This window comes from Cynara cardunculus (genome assembly GCF_001531365.2).
Source record: "Cynara cardunculus var. scolymus isolate 2C chromosome LG 15, CcrdV1, whole genome shotgun sequence".
Lineage (NCBI taxonomy): Eukaryota > Viridiplantae > Streptophyta > Magnoliopsida > Asterales > Asteraceae > Cynara > Cynara cardunculus.
The window spans coordinates 7,679,999-7,699,419 of NC_037542.1; the positions used below are offsets into that span (position 1 = coordinate 7,679,999).

Below are 19,421 nucleotides of genomic sequence, written 5' to 3' on the forward strand. Positions count from 1 at the left end.
AATGAAATTAGGGCGCTGAATGGTTAAGGGAGACTTATGATACAAAATTATTCAGAGGGTTTTTAAACCATTAAGAGGCAAAACTTTTTTCTATCAAACAAAATTTACCTCTTAACGATTCAGATGCTGCCTTTTAATGGGGCTGTTAAGAGGTAAACAAACAACCCCTAAATATATCTTTTGTATTGCGCACAGATTTAAATTTTCATTTAATGTAGGGCCAAAAATATGAAATAAGAATAGATGAGTTACATGTTTCACTATGTTGACATGTTAAGTGTCGATAACGATGTATATCGTGATAAACGTTTGCCAGTAGATACATCAAATTGATTTGTTATTCATTACAATATTTTCGTATACATAATTTATTTATGAAATATATTTTGTTGGTGCATATGTATCACCTATAAATTAGTATTTAAAACTAAATCCTTACACAAAAAACCTTAATTATTATTGTTTATATAACACCTCATTTGACATAAAAGTTATAGTTTTTACAACAAAAAATCCAACAATTTTTGTGAAAAAACTTCGGTGAAGTTTGTTTTTTAAGAGGTCCTGAAGTCTGATGTCTGATTTTACTTCTGATTTATAAGAGAATGTGTTGAAGTCTGAAATCTGAATCAGTTAGACTGTTTGTTTTACATATGAAGTCTGAAATTACTCATGTTCTTCTATTATTGTGATCCCTTTCCAACAAAACGAAAACCTCCCTAGATCAACTTCAACTTCACAATCAAAATCCTAGAACAACCTTTCTTCAACTTTAAAATCGGATATTCATCTCCATTTCTTCAACTTTGAAAATGAAAATCCTAAATAATCACACCAAAATCTTTCACAGTCCTGTCATTTGTTCGAATCCGCTACTAATGCTAATGCACCTCAGCTATCGGAACCCTAATCTCTTTTTCTCTGTCAAGACTTGATGAATGCTCAATCCAAACTCAATGATTGATTGAAACCCGGTGGCAACGATTTTATTTTTGACTGGGTTTTTGGATACCTCAACAGAAATGAATCGATTTCTTTCTTCCCTGTTGCCCGCATACACAAGGATAAGATTTGGGTTTGTAGATTTGTCAACAAGTGGTCACAAATCGGAGAACGGGAGGAGGCCAAAGGTGGTGGTGCTCGAAGAAGAAGAAGGAGGTGAGACGAGTGTAGTTGGGATCTATTTCTTCCATAAATAGTATTCCAAGTTAGGAAACCCCCCTAAAAGTGAACCAGAGGTGTGTGTGCTACTAACGGTGACGTCATCACGATCGAGGGTGGAGAGCACCGCAAGGATTTTTGTGAAATCCGGGGCGATTCTTGGAGTCTAGAGATACATGGAGTTCGTTGCTGGAGATGGAGAAGCTCCTTGCCAAAGAAGGTGATGGTGATCTGCTGTGAGGGAAATGGGTCGCTGGGAAAATAAGAGGATTTAAATGATTAGGTTTATCACTTTTTTGTTCAGAGTAAATAAGAGCTTTTCAACTCTTATTTAAAAAAAAATACAAACGGCCTGAAAACAAAAACGTCTGACCGATTTAGACTTTAGAGGTATAGTGGTTTTTCTCCAAAAAAACAAACAAGCCCTTCATATGTATTTTGAAATATATCAACGACTTTTAAGTGCGTTGTACGAATCTTTAACAACATTTTTATTTTGTGATTTCATATATGGTTATACATATATGAAAATGTTGAAACGAGAATACGGTCATTTTATGAAAACGAGAATACTAAATCAGAGAAACGAACAACCTTTGGCACGACCTAGGTTGTGGGCCAATTTGTATGCACATCACCTGATTCTCTCATGTGTATCATCGCATTTGATGGGGGTATTCTCACGTTTCCCTAAAATGAAAGTGTTCTCGTTTGAATTTGAACCTCCACACACACACACACACACACACATATAAATATAAATATAAATATAAATATAAATATATATATATATATATATATATATATATATATATATATATAAGGTTGGGGTGGTGAGAATAAATGTTACAATGAGAAGGTGAGAACAAAACCACCATATACCTTCATACATATGAAACTGATTGAAATATGTAAAAGTTTGTGAAAGTGACTAAAATTGAAGATAAAGGTAGATGAAGATAGTTGAAGGCATGTAAATGTAGTTAAAGGCACTGAAGGTAGTTGAAGGAAAATAAAGTTAGATTAATAAGCAAACTCATCCAAAGGCTCTGAAATGTTCTCATCATTCTTAAAATAATTGTTATTCCCACACAATCCCACGTCTAAATCATGTGAGAACCACAAAATATTAAAAACCATGAGAACCAAACTCATCCTTCAATCAAATTAAATCAATGGTGTGAAATATCCTATAGTTGACAATGTTTAAGACATGTCTATAAAGTGTTTGATGAAATGCCTCTTCTAATAATGTCTCTATTTTCAGTCTCAAACTAGACATTGTTGTGAAACAACCTGTAACATGTATTTCTTTTGATGGGATTGTAGTGTTTCATGCCATGAAATAGTAATATTATTTTTGCATTCTAACTAGATCACTAATAAGGATATATTATTATGCAATGTAGCTTTTTTAACAAACTGTAATCATCACAACAGTTGTGGTCGAAGACAACTAACTGGTGGAACTTCAAGAACATGATCATTCAGAAGATATGTCTAACTACTCTACATCAAGCCTATATCATCCGACAGGATTTTCATACCCAATTGAACCCAATGTTATATTTCATACAGTGAAACATTAAAAAAGTATGTTTCCTGATGTTTCATATTATGTACCAGCATCACATCTGGTAAAACAAACCTCCGTTGTATTCGACACAATTTTGTTGTTGATATTTGTAAATTGCTTGATTGCCCTTTTGCATTTAAAAGGACTAATGAATCACAACCATTGGATGAAATATTAAATACGATTAAGATTCGTCCTCACGGTCCTCCATATTTTTGTGGTTATCATTTGATTAAAACACATCCAAACGTTAGATTGAAATTGTCCAACAAATATGATTAAAAAAATAGTTATATTTGAATCCATGTGAAGTTCTCTTTAGTTTTTTCATTGAAGTTCTCTCTAAATATTTCCCCCATATATATATATATATATATATATATATATATATATAGACAGAGAGAGAGAGAGAGAGAGAAAGAGAGAGAAAGAATGAGGTGGGTTATTATACAACCCTTTGCATTTGTACAATCAATACAATTCGATCTCAACCGTCCATTTAATTTGATGAATACATGATTTCATAAAAGTTTTGATTGTTTCTTAATATAAAATATTGATCATAATTAATGAACCATATTCATATTCCATAAATATTCAAATCATAATAAACCAACTCCCTCATTTCTATTAATATCTCAATTAATTGGGTTGTATTAGTTGTACAAATAGACATGATTGTATTTGAAATATACCATATATATATATATATAGGGTCATTGAGGGAGAACATAATATTTTATAAAATTAATGAGATTCAATAAAAATCACATATCATATTTAATCAACAATTATTAAAAAAAAATGATCATTTTGACTAAATAATTTAAGTTAGGGATATAAATGGTAAATTTTAGAACACTTTCTCATCTTTCCTCAATCCTCTCTCTTCTCTAAATTCATGATTCCGTTTCGGCGAACCTTGCTCCAGTGAATCCTACTCCGACGAACATTTTATATCTAATAACACCCATTTTCACTAGTCTGCCTTGTAAAATATTATGTGTACATTTTTTTTGATTAACCTGGATATCCAACTCGCTATGCGAGCCGACTAATCCCAGGGCGACCACCTGTTTTGCAGATAGTCCGGAGTCACCGCATTTGAACCTCCGTGGCTACAAAAGGGATTTTTATTACTCCTTGGATTTGAACCTGAGACCTACAAGTACTTTTTACCTTTGAAGTCAAATTCAAATCAATCAGACACCATCCTTGTGGTTTATGCGTACATTTTTTAAACACTTTTATGAACACCTTGTGAAGATTTGCAGTTTCATATTCAGTCCACCTTGAAACTTATAAATATGTTTATATCTTAAAAGATTAAATAGATTGTGATACAATATTTAAAGCCTATAAATACAATGTGTTCCGTCAAACCAAACCAATTGAATTAAAAACAGAAACAAATCTAATTGATTTAATGGAGTTTTAAGTTGGTCCAAATCCATCTTCGTAGCCGTCACCCCCAACTTCTGGGCCAACTCAAAAACATGCCCCCCAATAATACACAAATGACAGTTTTCACCCATGCCATTATTTTATTTACAAAACAAGCCAAGAATCTGGTTCGAATACAAATCATATCTCATGGGTGTTTTTTCCTCCATAAAAGAGGTTTAGGGTTTTTTGTCTTTGGTTCGGAAAGAAGAAAATTACATCTTTCCTTTGCCTTTATCTTTCAACCTGAGCTGACCTGCAAAAATTATTTTGAAAATAATTGAGAGTTAGACCGAAAGGTCTAGTGAGTGATTCACTCGTGTTTAAACCTGCCATAAATAAAATGTTAATAGATTCAGTCATGATCTTAATATTAGAACTATCGCGCATGCCCCGTTACTTATCGCAGTTATCCCGCCACCTATCGCGGTTGCCCTGCCACTTATTGTGGTTATCCTACCAAATTATAAAGTTTTAAACGATAACAACTTTATTGACCAAAGCTTGGGCGATGAACCTTCTCATTAGGCAAAGTATTGGACGATGAACTCCTTCATCGGACAAGGCTTGGGCGATGATCCGACCGAAGCTTGGGCGGTGAATACTCAATCCGGCCAAGGCTTGGGTGATGAGTACTCAATTCGGCCAAAGGCTTGGGCGCTGAGTACTTAACCCGGCCAAAGGCTTGGGCGAAGAGCTACCAATTCGCCCAAGGCCTGAAAGATGAGAGCTTAAAGGTATAATTTTTGGGCGATGACTAAGTCTTATCAGATAAAGTGTTGGGCGGTGGAGAATATCAACCGACCTAATATATCGTCACTTATCGTAATGCCTCAACATATTAGTTTGAATCCAAATATATCACATAATTTCGACCTAATAAGTGTAACTAGGTAAGAAAAACAATTAAAACTCACATTAGGGTTGCTTAGTTTATTAGAGATTTAGATTAAGGCCTTAGTTGTTTTTTTCATTTTTAGCTATTAATTACCACTTATGTCTGATTTGTTCAGACGTTTTGTAATTCAGACTGTTTGTTTTTTATTTTATTTTTTTCAGAGCCTCTTATCACTTAATAGGGTCTCAATAAATAAGAGGTAAACTAGTATCTTAATTCCTCTTATTTCCCATTTTCTTTGATTCTTTTTGGTTATTGCTTCTTTTTCCATCAGGGATGCCACCGTCCTTTCATTACCCATGTAGAATGCATGCCCCCCTCTCTCTCTGTATATATATACACACACACACATATATAACTTTTGTATGTATAGGTTAGCTTATAAAATTAATGTGAAACAAGAAATTCTATCGGCGATCTATCCTCTATTAACAATATCGATCTTTCCGCAAACAAACTGGCGACATTCCCAATAAGATCGGAAGTCTGAAAGGTATCCAAATGGTTTTTATTGTGTTCCATCTGTTAAACAATTGTTGAGATGAATTTAAGCAATGAAAATTTTATGAAAATCAAGAGAAGTTTACAAAATGTTTGCACCTAATTTTACAAAAAACAAACTATTGGTTAAGATTTCAGACTTCAGACGTTTGTCAGTTTACAAAAACAAACAGTTTTATTAATTCAGATTTCAGACTCCTACACTACCTCTTATTAATCAAAGGTAAAATAAGACTTCAACACCTCTTAAAAAACAAACCCCAACTAAATGTTAATTAATGACAAATATATAAATAACTAAATATTTAAAAGATTAATTAATAACTAATATAATAAAATTGGTACAGTATAATATTACCATGGTATCCATTTGTCATGCTTGTTTAATTATAAATGTCGATTTGTGTAAAAAAATATTAATTAAAAAAATACATTAACTAATGATTTTATATAATATGAATAAAAATAAAAGTTTTTAAAGATTGCATATCTTAATAGTTAATAAATTTTTTTAAAAACAAATAATAGTTAAATTAAATATTTTTTTTTGATTAATTTGGATATCCAACCCGCTATGCGAGCCGACTAATCCCAGAGTGACCACTTATTTTGCACATAGCCCGGAGTCATCACATTTGAACCTCCGTGGTCACAAGGGGATTTTTGTTCCTTCTTGGATTTGAACCTGTGACCTCCTGGCACTTTTAACCTTTGAAGCCAAACTCAAACCAATCAGACACTACCCTTGTGGTTTAAATTAAATATTATTAAAACTATTTATTAAAGTTCTTTTATTTATGATACATAAGAAATATAGAATTTTAATTTTCATATAACTTATAAAAACATCTTTAGAGTCGTTATATTTGATTTTTAGCTCGCTACATCTATTTGAATAATAATAATGTACAAATAATCAATATGATTAGTAATTATTAATTGACAATTAAAATAAATTAATTAATAGTTTACTATTAATATTAGTTAATAACAATTAAAAATTAGTAGTAATTAATAATAATTATCAACACAATTGGAAGAAAGTGACAAAGCATATCTAAGAAATTTCTAGAGGCATACCATCAGAAAAGCTTACTTGATCAATTGGGTAGATCAAGAAAACAACATCAAACGTATTGGTACTAGAGAGAAATGATAACTAACAATTTCTTTGTTCTCAACGCTCGTCTTTACAAGGTTTCCTACTCACTCTATTGAGTTACAGATTCTCTATCATCTCTTTTCCCATTTCAGTTTTTTATGGGTTTGGAAAAGTGTGGATTTTCCCGTGCATCTGTAACAGTCACAATGGTATTATTTCTTGCTAATGGTAAAAAAGGGGGTTTGAATGTAGGGGTTGTTCCTGTAGCTGGTATTCTTGTGATCGGCCCTTTGTGTAAATTGCTTTGAATGGGTAAATCAATTTCTAAGCCGTTTTTTTCACTTATGTAACTTCGGGAGAAGGGTGTCTCCTCACAAAGGAGAGAGCTTTCCCCCATTTTCCGCCGACTCTTTGACTCTAGAGATATAGTAATATGGAGAAGCATACTCTCTCTAAAATAAATAAAATAAAGATTTTATTCTCTATTTTGCTCCAATAAATTTACTGTATTGTTCTCTAAGACTGCGTTTGATATGCAGACTACATGAGACAGGACGAGACAAAAAAAATAGTCCCATGTTTGGCATGCCATGGACAAAAAAAACATGAGACAAGGTGAGACTATTTTTAATTTTAATGGGACAAATCTTGATATTTTTTGTTCCACCAAAAAAGGTGGAACAACATGGGACTAAAGTTAAAAATACAATATTTTATTTGGTTGTCATTTTACAATCATATATGATATAAAATAACATTGAACAAAATTTAGGGGTAATATGATCATTTTAATAGTTTTGTCCTGTCATGTCCTAGTCGTACCAAACCTAGGACAGACAATTAGTCCTATCCTGTCCTGTTCCGTACCGTCCCGTCCTGTCTCATACAGTCTGCGTACCAAACACTACCTAAAATAGAGAAACCTAGAGAAATTTTAGAAAATTCTCTAAAATTTGATATGTGGAGAGGGAAATTAGTTTTTTTTTTAATTCTACCAATAAGATTGAATTATTATTATTTTATATTTTTTTCTTAAAAAGTGTATCAAGATAATAAATTTATGGAATATTTTAATAATATAATGAATGTTGAAATCTCTAAATTAAAGAATCCGTTCAAGTTAAATGTTATTATTTTTAAAGATTTTGACTTTTAGGTCTCTATTTTAGAGAAATTATAAAGTAATCCAAGCACCACTTTAAAATAAACTTAAAAAATAAATTATTTTATGGTTATCCAACATGACCCAAGCTAGTTTATCTATATTATATTATAAAATATTTGACAAAAATTCTTAAAAACCATTTTTATGCATGAAGTATTGTTTATTGATGCATATTACTTAAAAATCAAAGTTACATATAAATTTTGCGTAAGTATAACTTATTAAAGCTTCATGTTTGAATTCGTGTAACTAACTGCAGATAAACATAATCAAATAGAGGATAAATATCTCATTTAAATACAAAAAAACTTAAAATATAATTAAGATAATCATTGAGTCATAACAAAATACTTAATTATTATTTTTATAAAAAATTATATTATTAAACCAAAAGAAATGAATTAAAGAAATACACAAAAAAAGGAGAAATTTTAAAGTCATTTTGGTATTAATGTCGATAATTTTTTTTTCCAGTTTTTTTATGACATTGACCGAGACAACAAAATAAAACAAAACATTAAACTCGAGATGTATCTCGCTGCATTGTGCGAGTACCCTTCTAATAATAAATAAAACAAGACCTTTTAATAAACTCAAAAAATAAGTTAACTTATAGTTATCAAACATGACATAAAAAACATAACGACTTGTTAATTAAATCAACGATAATACAAGAAAACAAGACAAAAACCTTGTGTAATTACCTAAATTCTTAATATAACCGAATAAAAACTACAATCAAAATTATCATAAGAACATGCTCCTTCCCTTGGATGCTCTTAGAAAAGATTGGACCATTTTGGTATATGAAAACAATATCACATTAAAATCAAGTACCAAAAGCAAAAATGGCGGAGAGCATCTACAAATGGCCAATGGCCATTTCTTTCCATTTCCTCACAATCCCACAAATTATTTTCTCACCCAAGAAAAATAAAAGAAAATTCATACATATATATTGTATATATATGTTATATATATAGAGATATATATATATAGAGAGAGAGAGAGAGAGAGAGGAGTGAAGAAAAAGAAGAGAATAAAAATAGACCGGATGTTGACAAAATTCATGTCACTGTTCTTAGAAGGTCGTTTGTTTGTGTGAAGATTTCTTATCTGGGATCTCTCTCTCCTCAAAAAAAAAAAACCCCAACTTTCTCTCTCTAAAAACCCAATCTTTCATTCTCTCTCTCTCTGTAAAACAAACCCTTCTTTCTTTTCAGGGGGGAGAGAGGGACTGGCCCAGCAGATCGAAAATCTTCATTGTATTTCTCATACCCATACAACTGATCTCTTCAATGGTGGTTCTCTATCTCTTAACCATTATTACTATCAAATAGTAATCAGTACCAACACCTGTTTCCATGTTTTGCTATTTTTGAAATTTCGTCTGATTTCAAGATTTCTTGAGTTCATGGGTAGATGAACAGAATACCTCCATGAATCACTCAATCTTAATTTCTTCAAGAACAGGGCAGATAAGGATGTGGGTCTAAAGGTAAATTTTACCTTCAATTTCTCGGTTTCTGATTCATGGTGGTTTTTGGGGTTTCGTTTTAATCAGTTTCGTTTTTATCTTTTCTTATAAACTTCAAAAAATTGATGAAATAATTGATCTGGGTATCGACCCAATAGTTGGTGATTACATTAAATAGCAAAATTACTAAATTTATCAATGTAATTATTCGATTTTGAAAAGTACCTGGGTTGAATTTTCAAAAAATAGAAATGGACTTTGGTTTTATGTCATGTGGGAGCATGATTTTAGGGTTCTTGATTTCTTAATCGTTTCTTAAATTAGATTCTTGATAACTTTTATTGAATTTATATACTTGGATTAAGCATTTGATGTTGCTTTCGCTAACCAAAAACACTTGTTCTATATGGGATCTGTTGTTTGTTTGATTTAGATTCTGAATTTATATAGGCTACAAAAGGGGGAAAATTTTGAACTTCCTTTACTGATGGTTAGGGTTCTTGATATGCTAAATTGTGGTGTTGTCGAGTTATAGATTGTTCGAGTTTGGCCGTAAATTTAATCTCGGATTTGAAGGAATTGGTTTTTCATTGTTCTTGACAAGGGATTGTGTAATTTGATTGAGTTTTGGTTTGGATTGTTGGCAATAATTTAGTAACTAATTGCGGTTTTTGACTCTAATAGGTTTCATATTGGGGTCATGTTTATGTATAAATGGAATTAGACAGCTTTCTTGAGTTTACGTGTTTATTACCTTTTTGTCTTGATTAAGCTATTGTCTTTTGTCGTCCAATCTTGTTGACATGGTATGGCAAACAAATCGGATTTGTTGAAAACAATTATGGAACTCTCTTTATCACCTTCTGTTTGTGGTGGTCGAGATCCACATTGTCGATCTTAGCCATTATGGTTGGTTGGTGTTGTTAACATGGTACAACAAATCAAGCAGACGGACTTGTTGAAACAGATGGTGTCTCTTTTTTACACCCATCTGTTGCTTGTAGGAGAGGTTAGGTCTGCATACATATCAAACCCAAACCCCACCTCCGGGTGGGAGATACTGAGTTACGTGCCCATTGATGCATTCATGGTAATTCATTGAATGATATATAATGCTCTTTGGACTTGAATTATGCAAGATTTGGTTGTTCTAAGCATATACTTGTGTAGATCGACTCTCATAGATAGCATGATCGATCGCTTTATATTAATGTTGGTTGAAGTTAAATGTTAAGAATTCGTTCCCTGTTAACAAATATGTTTGCCGATGGAGTTTTGTATTTTAAATGTTTTTGGATTGATGAATTAACAGGAATGGGAACAGAAGTACATTATAAGAGCTTGTTCCCAGGATATTACTCCATGAGAAATGTGAATGAAGATTCCAATAGCAGTGGCTGGCATCTCTTTTATGGAGATAATGCCTTGACAAACGGCCATTATTACGATGGTTTTACTCCAAGAATGGTCACAGACGCATATCTAGGTCATGACAAAGACGAATTAAAACAAAAAATGCTTCAACACGAAGCCATTTTCAAGAACCAGGTATCTCTATCCCTTCTTTCTTGCCTTGTTTTTGATTGAATTTGCCGGCCCAATGGCTTCCAAATGTGGAAGTGAAACTACTGAAGGAGGTTATTAGTAGCGTTTCAAAGGGTCTCACCATTCACAATCCAGGGTCTTCACGAAAACAACCGCATTAATCTTTAAGGTAGAGGTCAGGTCTGCATACATCTCATCTCTCCCAGACCCCACCTCCTGGTGGGATATATTGGGCGTTTCTTTTGGTTTGGTCTGGTTTACATTCTCAATCCCAATGGGTCTGGCTAGAACCATCATTCTCAAGAGATGCATGAGTGTAACCCCACTACCCCTTGAGGAACCACTACTTTGATATCAATTCTAGCACCGTGTCCGAAGGAAGTGGTCCAAATAACCTCTGAAAACTAAAACAAGGTGCAAGCACTTTATTGGTAGTGCACAATGACAATAGACGGGGGAATGGGATCTTACATGATATAGTGTTGAGGGTCTTCATGGAAATAGCCCCTGGGGTGTAGAGGTCATGTCTGCATACATCTCTCCCCCGTAACCCTACTTCCGAGTGGGGTTTATTGGGTTCGTTTGGTTTGGTACGCAATTCATTTGATTTGTGTTGTCATACCAGGTTTCTGAACTCCACCGTCTTTATATAAGACAAAGAGACATGATGGAAGAAGTTAAAAGGAGGGAGTTCCATAAATATCAGATTTCTATCGACACATCATCTTCCTCGAGCATCATGCCATCTCAAAAACCTTATCGAGATGCTCACAAATGGCAGATTTCTAGCTTCCCATTAGTGAACTCTACTTCCGCTAGACCATCCATTTTTGGAGCGGAGATAAGTAATTCTCCTTTAAGCTGTTCAAAAGGGAATGCCTCAAAGGATTGCGAGCTATCGGAACGTAGACCTTCAAAAGTTAGGAAAAAGTTATTTGATCTTCAACTTCCGGCCCATGAGTACATTGAGCCAGAAGAAGGTGAACAGATGGTAGATAACCAGGCATCTGAAATCTCGAGCTACCCCTCAAAAGAGAACATCTTTTTGCCTAAAAATGGAGTAAAAAGATTTCTTGATGATGGTGGGAAGAAAGATAGTTACAAAGATGGTCAACACTTCATGGGATCTAATGGGCTGGCTGATCTTAATGAACCGGTTTACATTCAAGATGCAACTGCTCTTCCACCTGTCGACTTTTTTGGCGCATCTGTAAAACCAGAAACATTCAACCATCTACCACTTGAGGGAAAAGGCAATGGAAGAGATAGGTTTTCCTCCTGTCTGCACGAACCAGGTGATTCCATCTCTTTTAAAAGTTCTTATATTTGGCAAACTAGCCGGTAAGCTAGTTATTGGCTGGTAAGCTAGTAATGTTTGGTATAAACCAACTGATATGCTAGATGACAATGTAAAGTGACTTAAAAGGACATGTTGAGAAAATAATTGGAAAAGTATAGGAGGCATAATTGGAAAAAAGGTGGAAAAAGGCCCTTGGAGTTTTTGAAACACTACTTGAAGTAGCTTTGAAAAAGCTAGTTTATAATTTAGCTTATTAGCCAGCTTATGACTCATCAAATGGAGCTTTTTCAATATGCTCAAAAAATAAGTTAGCTTATGGTGCCAAACACGGTCTAAATAATGCAAAATAGACGAAGAGAATGAATATAGGATACGCTAAAACAAAGAAGAAAATAACTATTGGATGTAAAAAAATGGAATCTTAAAGCAAAATGAGCAAGATTTATGAGATCATTGGTGTTCACTTTTGTGAATTTGAACTTCAGATCTCGATGTTCAACTTGTCTATTGAAGGATAACATTCAGTTTTATGTATGCTCATGTTAACAGGCAATAGTAGAAGCAATATGAACTACACATCTCAATGTTTTGAACCCAGAAAGTTGCAGATACCGTCTGATACAATGCAACGCTTACATGGTAAAGAAGTTCAACGCCGAGCAACATATTCAGAAATCTCTTCCCAAATTCAAGATCATTCCCATTTAAATCAAACCCCTTTGATCTTTGGTGCTTCTAGCGAATACCAGTTTGTTAATACCTCAGATATCGGAAATTCGTGGGCCCCCTTGGGTCCATCTTGGGGAAAACCAAATGATAGCTCGACTCGCAAGTTGACCTCGTTTCAAACACACCCGTCATTCCTATCATCTCCATGGAGCTGGGAGGTTTTTGGAGACAAGTGGCATAGAAATGGTGGTTATGGAATGAATACGGGTTCAGGAAGTGATATACCTTCCTGCAATGGGTTTTACCATGGGTCGTCATCTGGGTCGAAAGAACGATCTGCTCGTTTTCCTTCGGTTGGTTTTGATTATCGAAACTGCAATAAGATTAATGGGGGGTCTCAAAAGATCTTCAAAGGTTCAAACTTTGTAGATTTGACGGATACTACCAAAGGTTTGGACTTGAATACTGTTCAAACTTTGTCGAATGAAGATGATGATGATTCAAGAAAACACGACCAAACCGTGTTGCCATGGCTTAGAGCTAAGACAGTTGATGTGCCAAAGGAGAAAGATGATTCTCTGGCTGCTACTAATAGAAAGCTATTAGGGTTTCCAATTTTTGGGAACGTTTGTATTACAAAAAACGATGCTTCATCTGCAGTTTCGACATCTGCATCAATGGAACACAGAGGAATTGACGTCAATGTGGCTTGGGATGATGGTACGGCTTCTGAGCATATCGACAAACAGATTGATATTGAAAGTTGTAACGAAAAAAGGGAAGAAACAGATGCGGAAATCAAGAATTTCAAGAATCATTTTGACTTGAACTCGTGTGTGACTGAGGAGGATGATGATTTGTTAGTAACGGAGTCTTACAAAAGCTCGAAGAAGACGATGACAATGGAAATAGATTTAGAAGCACCCGCTGTTTCGGAGATTGAGGAGGAAATCGAACAAAAACCTGATCATTCTGAAAGCGAAGAGCTTGCAAAGATTGCAGCTGAAGCCATCATTGCGATATCTGGTCAGAAAGATCATCTGGGGTCTCCAGTTCATGGAGCCAAGAACGACGATGATCCGCTCTTATGGTTTGTCGAGGTGATAAATTCTTGCAAGAAAAAAGCTCGTGAGATGGATGAATACGAGATGATGGCCTTACAACTAGAGGAGACTAAAGAAGAAGATTACATGCCTATGCCGTTGGTTCCTAAAGAATTTCAGGAACCAGATGACGTGGGGCCTGCTTTAACGAGTAGGCCCCGCAGAGGGCAAGCAAGGAGAGGAAGGCCACGGAGGGATTTCCAAAGGGATATCCTTCCAGGCATGGCTTCTTTATCAAGACATGAAATAACCGAAGATCTCCAGGTCTTCGGAGGGTTGATGAGAGCTACAGGGCATTCTTGGAATTTAGGATCGACGAGGAAGAATGGGAAAAAAGCCCGGGGAAGGCGGAAGGTGAAGGCGGTGGAGACAACTCCGACCGCCTCTCCACCGCCACCACCACCACCACCACCACCACCTCCACCTCTGCCATCGTCACCTAAGCAGGTTAACAACATTGAGGTGGTGGGATGGGGAAAGACAACCAGACGGCCTCGAAGGCAAAGATGTGCTGCAGGTAATTCTTTTGCAGTCCAGTTAACATGATGTCTGTGCAAAGGAAACAAGCATTTGTAGTTATATGAACTCGAAACCATAGAGGGAAGTGAAAGAATTTAGGAAAAGCCGATTTATGGCTGGTTGAGATCTCGACCGTGATTCCAGTAACAACCCCTCGGCAGCATTTGTTGTGTTTCGTTGTCCTATGTCGACTTTATATTATTTGAATACATACTATGATGAAATTTGGCATGATCCAAAGCTTCTCAAAAAGCTGTTAGTTCATAAGAAAAGATAGAATGGCTTATTGGAGATGGTAAGATAGCAGATCAAGTGAAGTCATTTTGTAGTGTACCTTGCAAAGTGTTCGACCAAATGCCTCAAAGAAAAGGAAATCGAGTTGCAAACCAAGTGAAGTCATTCGCCATGTTTGGTGAACTCATTAGCTAGTTAATGAACTAATTACACGTGACAGAAACTAATTCATAAATTAGATGAAAAATGTAAAATTACTAAAAAGGACATCTTGAAAAGTTAGTCGATTACAACATTTTATAATAAAATTAAGACAAATTTTTAACAATAAAATATGTTATTTAATAAAAACAAGATCGTAGAAAAAAATTAAATAATATAATATGTTAATTAAAATAATTTTAAATTGATTAAATAATATAATATGTTAATTAAATAATTTATTGTTTTCTACGTTCTTATAATCTGCAATTGATTTCTATTTTAGTCGTTCATACCTAAAAGTAGTAATTTGGACTTAAGGACAAAAATAAAAATGAATTATAAACCATAGGAATAAAAAGTCCGTAATTTTTAACAATCCATAAGGACTAAAAACGTAATTTACTCTAGTCTAAATTAATTAATGTGAGCGAAACAGGAAAATAAGTAGCTGCAAATGTGGTATTTTTAGGGTGCATTTGGTACACTGGACATGACAGAACAAGATAGGGATCTCTGTCCCATCTTCTAAAAATCAAATAGGTCTCTTTTCTACATTTTATTCATTTTGTAAATTTTATTTATTGTATTTTATGTTTCTTAAACTTTTATTTTACTGTTCTCAAAATATTATTTTTATATGATTTTTATATTTTTATTAATTTATGTAATTCATTATATAGTAATAATAAAAGAGAATGTAGAAAAGAGATAAAAAATAAAAATTGGAAGCTACATAAACTTTTTATTTGGTGTCATTTTAATTGTTTTGACGAAAACTTTAAATGATATATTTTGTTATAAAAATTAATAATTCTATTATAATTTAATAAATTTGTGATAACCAGATCCTGGTTATTACCCAAGGTATTTAATACGTGATTATTTGATTAAATGATTACGTGATATCATGATAAGTTGATACATGTTGGTATGTGGAATTATGTAATTATTGAAAATATATATATATATATATATATATAAATATATATAATTAAAATGCATGCATGAAATATAAATGTATGTATGTGTATGCATGTTTATGTGTGCATATTGGGTATGCATGAGGTGGAAAGAGGGAAGGCGGTTTAAGCCGCCTTACTCTATTTGGAAGGTATAAAAGAGGCTTAGCCTCTTCACTTGATGATCCCTGCTATTTTGAGAAGAATTGAGAGGTTTAAAAGAGAGTGTTCTCTGGATAGAGAAAAGAGGTGATTTCAAGTTGATTTCAAGAATTTGGTTCAAAAGCTTGTTAAGGTGAGTGGTTTCTAAAACCTTTTTGCATAAAATTACTACTGGTTTTATTTGTATATTTCATGTTATTACTCTTTAGATTGAAACCATGTATTTTTGTTTAAGTGTTTATCCGGACAAAAAGTGTCCGGATAAGTATTTAAACCGGATAAGCCTTGAGCGGCTTATTGTCCGGATTAGTTTAAACCGGACAAAGCTTGAGCAGTTTATTGTCCGGATTTTGATATACCGGTTAAGTGTTGAGCGGTTTATAAATGATAAGAATACTTGTCATTTTATACTRAGAAGTAGGAATACGATCAAATGGTGAACGATTTATTTAAATMGGTCAAGTCTTGAGAGRATTTGTTGTCCGGACTTGATATCCGGTCAAAGGATGACTTTTTYTAAGTGTTAAAYCGATCAAAGCTTGAAAGGATTGTTATYCGGACTTGATATCCGGACAAAGTAGATTTTTATTCCAAGTGTTTAAACCGGTCGRTTRTTGACCGGATTGTTGATCGGTTGTTGACCGGATTTGTTGACCGGATTTGAGATGATGTCTTCTGATTTTAAAAGAAATTGGTATTTTATCATAAATGAAGTTTTGATATAAATGATTTCGGACTGATAACAATTCCAATGGCTGCGGTCTATTCGGAATTATTTTTGTAAATGTTTTGATGAAGTGATAAGAGTGGCATATCAAGGAGAGATGTCCATTTGATATAAGGGTGGCATATCAAGGAGAGGTGTACATTTGGATATAAGGGTGGCATGGTATATATGTTGTATAAAATAACTCTTTCTATTATATCCCTTAAGACTACCGTGGTTTGGAATCTTTATTTCTTTGTGATTTAAAGATTTAGGATCAAGGTTCTTAATGGAAATCATAGTCTGGATGTTATTGAGGAGGAAACGTCAGGTTTGGCCTCAAACTTTGTTCAAACCTTATTTGATGAGAAAAGGTTTAAAAAGTGGCATTATATGGAAACCGTTTGGTTCAAAGATATGAAAATTATATAGCTATGTGATTAGCTTGAAAAGAGGGTAAATGATCTGGTATTTCGTTCTTGTGTATTCATATATTTGTTATATATATGAATAGTTGTATTTATAAAAGTTTTGGTGATCCTTCACCCTGCAATAACATGAATAGGGTATCTCACTAGACTCTTTAGTATAACCCTCTTTTTGTGATTTTGAAATATGTATTGCAGGAGGTGTAGAAGGTAAGGGAAAGGGAAAGATGTAATGTTTTTCTTATATGCATTATGGATGAGGAATTGCTTTTGATGTATAGTTTTGTTGATTAGTACAAGATTGTATTTTGAATTTTTGGACCTTGTATTTGGTCATGATAGATTCTTATACTAAGGGACCCAGATGTATATGAATATGTATTTCTTTGGTATGAAATATGTDWTACATKCAATGTGTGGGTTGGGGCGTTACAGAATGGTATCAGAGCCTGAGTTTAAGGGATTTAGGTATTTTAACAGCATGATACCTAGACTTAAACTGTTTTATTGCATGTTAAGGGTCCCAGACATAATTAACACCATTGGAAATAAATATGATGGGTTAAAAGAACAGTGTGTAAGGTAAATTTTAGTTACATCTGGCCAATGTAATTATAAATTTACAGGTACATATCTGAACTTGAATACTTTATTATATTTGGGAATGTGAATACGTGAATATTAATATTAAATTATACAGATGTCTAACCAAACCAGAAGATCTGAAAGAATAGCTCGTCCAGAATCTGAAGAAAGAGAAGAATCTTTGGTTAATCTTCCAACTAGTACGGCTGGAAATAGAGGTCGAGGTAGACCAAGAGGACGAGGAAGAGAAAGAAGTCAGTCTCAGGGAAGGAGTCGGGCTGAAATACATTCTGAATAGGAAGAATCCCACTCTGGAAATGTTCAGGGAGGAACAGTACCACACCCAGAATATATAACCCGAGATGTGTTAGCAGAGGAAATGGGGAAATTACGAGAAACTCTTATATCTATTATGGGGATACCTGCTAGAGTAGAAACAGAAAGAGTAGAGGTTTATCCATCTCCTCCAATTACTCATAATAAAGAAGGAGATATTAAGACATTCTTAGCGTGTAAACCACCAACCTTCTCTGGGGAGAGAGATCCCGTGAAAGCAATGTGTTGGATCAAGGAAATGGAATCTGTGTTCAACACCATTCGGTGTCCGAAAACAGATAAAGTGCGTTTTGCTGTTTCGGTATTGAAGTCAAATGCTTTATTTTGGTGGGAAGTTGAATCATCTACCAGAACGGATGTTTTACAAACTCTGTCATGGGTAGAATTTGTGGATAGATTTAAAAATCAATTCTGTCCTAAAACGGCTGTGAGACAAATGGAAGAAGATTTCCTGAAGCTAGAACAAGGAAATGGAACAGTACGGGAGTATACCGAAAGAGTTATTGAATACTCTCGTTTTGCTGAACATTATGTTTCAAATGAATCCAGAAAGATAGAAAGATATATTTGGGGATTGAAACCCTCAATTAGAGAGTTCGTTATTGCTATGAACCCTAATACCTTCTCACTTATTGTGGACGTGGCTGAGGTGACCGAACGAAATAAGAATCGGCAATCAGAAGGAAAAGTTATGGAGAAAAGAAAATGGGAAGGACCTTCATCTTTCCGAGGACCAAAAACTGTGAGATATGATAACCGATCTGAACAAAAGAGCAGTGCGAAAGTTCATCAAGGTAACGATAAGATGGATCCAAGGAAATGTTACAAGTGTGGTGAAGCAGGTCATCTGTCTAGAAATTGCCCAACCAACAAAAGGTGTTTCAATTGCAATTCTCCGGATCATATTCGACCGAATTGTCCTTTGTTAAGAACTCCACAGTTAACAATGGGAAGTAATGCGTCGGGTACACGGGGAAGACCTACTGTGAATAGAGGAGGGCAAGGAGGGGCACGGGGACGATCCTTCCAAATGACTAAGAACGAGGCAGAAGCATCACCGGATATAGTAACATGTACATTCCTCCTGAATTTAATACGTGCTAAAGTGTTATTTGACTCTGGTGCAAACTTTTCGTTTGTATCACAATTGTTTGCTCAAACTGCATGTTTGAATTCTGTGTTACTTGATGATGAGTTAGTAGTTGATACTGCTAATGGTCAGGAAACTGTCACTAGTGTGTACAATAACTGTACTATTGTTATTGAAAATTGTGAACTTCCGATCCGGTTATTTCCTATGCCAATGAAAGAATTTGACATAGTAGTGGGTATGGACTGGTTGGCAAAG

The 19,421-nt window shown here is 34.2% G+C and overlaps 1 protein-coding gene across 3 annotated transcripts; it reads left to right on the forward strand.

Annotated features, from left to right (window-relative positions):
* The first annotated feature begins 9,024 nt into the window (after nucleotides 1–9,024).
* On the forward strand, nucleotides 9,025–14,880 carry LOC112527263 (uncharacterized protein DDB_G0284459-like). Of its 3 annotated transcripts, XM_025137788.1 has the most exons (5): nucleotides 9,025–9,147; nucleotides 9,269–9,344; nucleotides 10,636–10,871; nucleotides 11,494–12,163; nucleotides 12,718–14,880. In XM_025137788.1, exons 3-5 carry the CDS (start codon nucleotides 10,638–10,640, stop codon nucleotides 14,484–14,486), a joined length of 2,673 nt encoding a protein of 890 aa, XP_024993556.1. In that variant the 5' UTR covers nucleotides 9,025–9,147; nucleotides 9,269–9,344; nucleotides 10,636–10,637; the 3' UTR covers nucleotides 14,487–14,880. The 3 variants fall into 3 exon arrangements, with proteins under 3 accessions (XP_024993556.1, XP_024993555.1, XP_024993554.1); XM_025137787.1 differs by having other exon boundaries at nucleotides 9,025–9,344; XM_025137786.1 differs by lacking the exons at nucleotides 9,025–9,147; nucleotides 9,269–9,344 and having other exon boundaries at nucleotides 10,160–10,871.
* Nucleotides 14,881–19,421: the final 4,541 nt, after the last annotated feature.